The sequence below is a fragment of the Mastacembelus armatus genome, chromosome 21, assembly GCF_900324485.2.
Source record: "Mastacembelus armatus chromosome 21, fMasArm1.2, whole genome shotgun sequence".
NCBI lineage: Eukaryota > Metazoa > Chordata > Actinopteri > Synbranchiformes > Mastacembelidae > Mastacembelus > Mastacembelus armatus.
Window position 1 is genome coordinate 17147762 of NC_046653.1, and position 6526 is coordinate 17154287.

Consider the following 6526-nt stretch of genomic DNA (forward strand, 5'->3'; position numbering starts at 1 on the left):
ACACACACACACATACAGGGAGCGCTGATCATAACAGCCTCGTTGCAGATACACTACAGTGTGGAGTACATGTGGATAAAACTACAGTTAATTAATTTCAGTACCAAACATTAACTGTTGGAGAATTTCTTCAAGTTCTTCATTTATGTTGGGTTTTTATATATTTCATTTATAATCATTTCAAAATTATAATAATTATAATCTTTCATTATAACATCTAATGGTGAACTCTTCCTGTTCCAGTAATATCTTCATATCAGTGTTTTATTGACCACATTTGGTGGCTCATTGCAAAACATTGCTAATAGTATAAAAATTATTGTCAATCCAGTATTTGTCAGGTAAGAATCTGCTGTAGTAAGTAGGGGCAGCTGATATATCACATCAGCAGGACTGCGTCACTGTGTTTTTTTTCCTGGCAGTTATGTGAAGACTTACCTGCTGCCAGATATGTCGCGGCAGAGCAAGAGGAAGACGAGCATCAAGGCCAACACCATTAATCCTGTTTTCAACGAGAATCTGAGGGTCAGTAACTGAAAACACAATAAGTTTAAACCTTCAGTTTTTATTCTCCAAACTCAACAAGATGCAGAGTTCAGGACTTTGTAAGCAAATTTTTCCCCTTTGTTATGTAGTATGTGATTAGCCACTCACAGCTGGAGACGCGGACCCTGCAGGTCTCTGTGTGGCACCATGACCGCTTTGGACACAACAGCTTCCTGGGAGAAGTGGACCTGACCTTTGATTCCTGGGAGTTTGATTCTAATATAGAGGAGTGGTACGCTCTGCAGCCCAAGGTAGCATCCAGAATCAGCATGGCCACATGTTGTCTGCTTCTATTTTATATCAGCACATACAAAGAAGTGTCTGAAAGGTTTGTGGATGGTGTTTGTGTAGGTGGAGAACAGTACGGACTCCACAATGCAGTATAAAGGGGAACTGACGGTGGTGCTGAAGTACATACCTCCAGAGAAGAACCCCATGATGCCTGTGGACCAAGTGCAAGGTATGTTTGTGATGTGATGACCGTTGTATATTATATTATACAGTATAGCATGTTCATACTCTTAGTGTGTTAAACTGTCTGAATGCAAACTTGTAAAATGAATCTGATAATCAGCGTAAGAATAAAGTGCAAAGTTTTTTTTAAACAGATGAAGCTGAATGTTTGTTTTCTCTGTTTGTTCCACCATAAGAAGCATTGAGGTTGTTTCTAACTCTTCATTGAAACCATATTTACCATAAGTGAACTATTTAAACTCAGTGTGTTGATCACTGCCCTCCATCAGTGTTCTAGACACTGGAAACCTTCAGGTCTCTATTAGAATTTAATATAGAGTATTTTGGTGTTGAACAATGTTTGGCTGCGTAGCATGAGGTGGTAATAATGAATATAATACATATGATATAGATTTTTCCATCTCAGTTCTATTAAAAACTCAACACTTTCTAACCCCGTCTGACCTGCAAAATTGTTTTTGTTCTAATAACTTTCAGACTTTCCCTGTATTTTATTTCCTATTAGTGCAGAGTGCTGCTAGACTGCCATCTGTATAGGCTCCTATTTCTAACTAAGGTTTTAAAAAAGGTGGTGACAGACCCACTGCTAGCTTTTATTAATAAAAACTGCATTTTTGAGAAATTTCAAACTCTTTTAGATCTAATTTCAGCCTTTGATACTGTTGCTCATCACATTATTTTGGACCGTCCAGAGCAGTAGTGGTCTGCAGTGGTTTGGGTCCTACTGACACGACAGGTGTTTCTATCCACTTCTCACTGCATCGACATGCTTCATGTAGTTCACCTTGAATGTAGAAGCGAGTTCAATTTTTATTTTCAAAAGAGTTGCCTTAAAAACGTCCAACGTTGAATGTCCCACACTTTCCTTCAGTTAACGTTGATATAGGTGAATAATTGATCATTGGTCAGGATTGTGGAAATCATTAAAAGCTTTAGTTTGTTGTTCTTCCAGTAAATTGGATCTTGTTACAACCTCAGCTCTTAGACATTAAAGCAATAGTTTAGTTCTTTCTACAACTCAAAATGTAGCGAATCCTAATTCTTTGCTGTCTGGCGGGAGTAAAAAAAAAAAAAAAAACAGCTATTCCCTTTACAGCTGATCCAAAAGTCAACATAGGATTTTAACTTGAGCAAAAAAATCATAGTCACATTTCATGTGTTCGTCTGTGTACGCACAATACAGTTTCCACCTGCATAAAGCACTTCACTATAGGTTTTGTTTCTTGTGACACAAAAATAAACCTGAATCTATAAAGTCACGATTGTTTATTCTTCCTCTCTGTCTTCTCTCCTCCCCCCTCAGTGAAGAAAGGCTTCCTGAAAGCCAAAAAGATGAGCAGCTTCACGCCCCCTAAAGGGGGTATGGTTGAGTTGCTAATCAAAGGAGCCAAAAATCTAACTGCTGTCAAGTCTGGAGGCACTTCTGATCCTTTTGTGAAAGGGTGAGAAGCTCGGTTCTTACATAAGACGTGATCTACAAAATCACAGCCTGAAGAGTGTGCAGTGAATATGTTTCCATCCTTCCCACCCCCACAGGTACCTGCTCCCTGACAGCAACAAGTCAACAAAGCACAAGACGGCAGTGGAGCGACGGACCGTGAACCCACAGTGGAACCACACCTTCACCTACTGTGGCCTGCAGCCAGGAGACCTCAACAACGTCTGCCTGGAGCTCACTGTGTGGGATAAAGAGGCTCTGGCCAGCAATGTTTTCCTAGGGGGAGTCAGGCTGGGAGCTGGCACAGGTGTGTGTAAGGTTGTCTGGTGGGCAGAGAACATATCTGGTTAGACCTTGTTAGTATGTCAGACACTTCCACACACTTTTATTCGTCAGTAAAGGTCATAGTCTTGTGCAGAATTTTAAATACGAAGCAAATCCTCTGAAAGATTTCCATAGAGTAAGGAGCTTTACTGGACCTTTGTGGAAGCTGATGCTTTATATCTAGTTAATGCTGCAATGCTTTCTCAATAAAAATAAGATTTTATTCACATTCAAAGAACAGGACTTGAAAATATTTTGGTAAAAGTCCTGAATCATGCTTTGCATCTTATTTATCTAGAAACCAGAAATCTTTAGTTGTATGACTGAGAGCTGGTGTTCTTCCTCTGACTGTTTTGAGGTCGGCAGATTGAAGAAATATGCAAAAATTAAACAGCTTGTGTCAGCTGTGTGATTTGGGAGAAGTGGAAAGTGAGACCCATTTTCTCTTGTACTGTGGATATTATGATTTTTTTTTAGGAGTGTGTGTTTTTCATGGGATGTTTCAGGGGAAAACCCTGAAATAATCAGGCATAGAGAACCGGTTGTTTCCTAAGGCTGGATGTGTAATTACTTGGTAAGGCAATTTAACTAGTATTGATTCTGATTTACACCATAATGAAGGTAACTATGTTTTCTGTTCTTAAGTACAATGTTGAGTTAATTAAGCTAAAATTAAAGGAAAGTTGCCGAGAGTTAAATGAGAAGATTGCTAACAACTGCCATGTTTGTACAGTAAATAACAAAACCCATTTTTTTGTGCGTCTTTCCTCAAGGCAAAAGCTACGGGAGCGAGGTAGACTGGATGGACTCATGCGGGGAGGAACAGCGGCTGTGGCAGCGTATGATAGAAAACCCAGAAGTCCCTCAGGAGTGCACTCTGATGCTGAGATCCAGCATGCGCAGACGCAATACATGAGCCACACTGAAGCACAGACAGAGAAAATAAAGGAGAATAACAGAGGCAGAGGAGGTAGAGAAAGAAGTGGTGTGGGGAGAGAACTCGAGAAGTGGAACAGTAAGAAAAAAAAAAAACTCTGGAAAGACCAGCCTTTTCCCTACTTCTTTTCCCCTGTGAGATGTCCAGTTTAGATTTCTTGTCCAGAACAGCCAGTCATGCCTTACACGCTCATCCACGTGTGCCGCTCTGTCTCCAAAGCATCTCGTCTTAACTAAGCACTGCTATTTACTGCTGTATATGAAAAAAAACAAACATGTGTTGTATGTAACTTACTGTAACTACCAAATAAGCACACAGTGTGACTCCTGATGTGTCTGTCCTCGTCTCTGTGGTTCATGCACCAGAGTCATTTCTGCATGTAGTTACAGCTGACTGAGGTTTGTAAGGCAGCAGCCCTGATCAGTAATGTAGAGACTTAGACATTCCCTTTATGAGCAACTAATCTGCATCCTGCTCTGAAGCACACGATGATGCTTAGATTCATCCCCTCATAGACACTTGTGTACAGAGGTGGAAAGTGACTACTGTTATTATTTCTTTGCCATCCCACTTAATTATCATTATTATTATTATTATTATTATTAATAATGATCACATTGCAAGAAATACTTATTAAGTAAAAGTATCATTGTACTTAGGCATTGAATGGCATTGAATTGAAATTTCTCTACCAATCAGCGAACAGCAAGTGGTGACCAACATTTTTCAAAAAACAAAACTATTTAATGTTGGACATGTTTAGATGTACTAGCAGCTTTGTGGGAGGCTTGGGATGGTTGGTGGGTCAGAGTAAAATATCTGAATATCTTCTGCCTACTAGTCTACGTATCCCAGTGACTTTAGGGAACATGATTTCCTCTGCACTGTCATAAGTTTGATCTGTTGGTTTTAGAGAAATAACAAATGTATTGAATTTGATTGCTGATGTTTCTTTTGCACCATCACTGGGTCCATTAAATTATTCTGGTTTATAGAAGTGCACTGCATTCACAAAGGAGAATAACATCAGAGACCTTCTCATAATTTCTGTGTCTAATAATTATGATTTACTGTCATAATTAATAGAGCTCAATATTAAGATCTGGTTCTCATGGCTATGAAATAAGACAGTTGTGATATATATATAAGTCAAAATTACACAGGATGTTTTCTGTCTTGAATGCAATACACTTCCTACAGGTTTATATCCAAAAAACTCCATGTAACATTGTGTTCAGTGCTAAATAGCAGGCGCCAACCTGCTAACACACTAAACATTTTCATACTAATAATATCATATCTTCTTAACATGAGCACATTGTTGTTGTGAGCATTTTAGCATTCAGAGAACAGCTGTGCCAAAGTGCAGCATCACGGAGCTTCATCTTGTTCCTTGATAAATGACTTATCTGATATCAAAATTGTTAGCAATTTATTTTCTGTTGATTATTTAATAAACTATTTACAGCACTTCAAAGTACAAGTTCTTTAAAAATGTACTTTCAGTAAAAAATGGTAGTTAGAATTAGTTACTTTCCATCCCTGATTGTTAGAAAAAAATAATCTATGGCACAGAGTCTAGAGAGATTAGACAATTTCGACTAGTTTCAGTGTAAATGTACATGACACTGTATCAGTGTATTAATAGGAAATTGCATGGTACTGTGTTAGAGAAAACAGAGGTAGAAGAACAAAAAGAGGATACGTAAAGCACTGATAATCACTTTACACTCAGATGAAGTGTGATTTTTAGTGTGTTCCCAGGAATTCTGAGACGGGGGCTGTGTGTTATAGAGCGAGTCAGCACCGAGGCGAGCTGCCTTCATCTCAGGGCGAGCCTGATAATAAGTCAGTGACAGTCACCTTGTCAAAGAGCCTGGGGCTCTGCGATCCTCCGTCCTGTGATGAATTACGTAGTTCGCAAAAACTATTCTCAAGTTAATCCCCGTAGATCCATTTCTTCATGTGGAATTCCAGTTCTGTCAATGTGTCCTTAGTAAACCCATAACAGAGCGAAACTATTTCACACTCAACAATTATAGTAATAATATATGGTGTTCACTGTACTACATAATTTAGATGAGAGGCTCATGCAATACCTGATTACTGAAAAAACTCTTGATGTACAGCATGTACTATCTCCTGTATCTTGTTTCCAACCATCAAATCCTCTGTATCCAAACCTATTTTATCCCAAACGTGTTACAGGAATATTTTGAAATAAACACATCTTGCAATAGACTGACTGTGCTTTGTTATTTCCAGTATACAATTTATTTAATTAAGTGATGGCTATGTATTTATTAAGTGTGCAGCTGAAAATCCAGTTGACTTTTTTCCACTGTAAATTTATGGTACTTCAAAAAGTCCATCTATTCTATATTTATCTATAAGTGTTTTTTTTCTCTAAAGTCTGTTAAGCTGGAGGTGGGAACTGATTTCAGACGTGTGAAACAACCATGTTAACCTTTATTTGATTTGTATATTATTTTTTTTCTGTGGAAAAGTAAAGGAAATTTGTTACATTCCACCTATTGTGCCAATTATCCAATCAACAATGCATAAAAAGGTCAGGCACACGCTTTGTGCCACTAATTAAAACCTGACAGGTCTGAAACTATATATTTTTTGTTTATTTCATGAACAAACCATGTAACCCTGGATTGAAATCTGCCAGTGCAACAAATTTGTTTCCAGTAAATAACGACACTTCACAATAAAAGACTTTTCTCTTTACTTGTCCCTGGATCAGCTCATGTGGCCTGGGCTAACACTAACTTGCTAAAGATCACATACTCCCTGATAAA

At 38.4% G+C, this 6526-nt stretch overlaps 1 protein-coding gene across 4 annotated transcripts in view; it reads left to right on the forward strand.

Annotated features, from left to right (window-relative positions):
- Positions 1-5960, forward strand: part of sytl5 (synaptotagmin-like 5) — a 30884-nt gene extending 24924 nt beyond the window's left edge. For all 4 annotated transcript variants that reach the window (XM_026294840.2, XM_026294841.2, XM_026294843.2 and 1 more), the window contains exons 12-17: positions 423-525; positions 636-797; positions 898-1006; positions 2324-2462; positions 2557-2765; positions 3556-5960. In XM_026294840.2, coding sequence (XP_026150625.1) covers positions 423-525; positions 636-797; positions 898-1006; positions 2324-2462; positions 2557-2765; positions 3556-3698 — 865 coding nt within the window. In that variant the 3' untranslated portion in view covers positions 3699-5960. The remainder of the gene's footprint in view (positions 1-422; positions 526-635; positions 798-897; positions 1007-2323; positions 2463-2556; positions 2766-3555) is intronic.
- Positions 5961-6526: the final 566 nt, after the last annotated feature.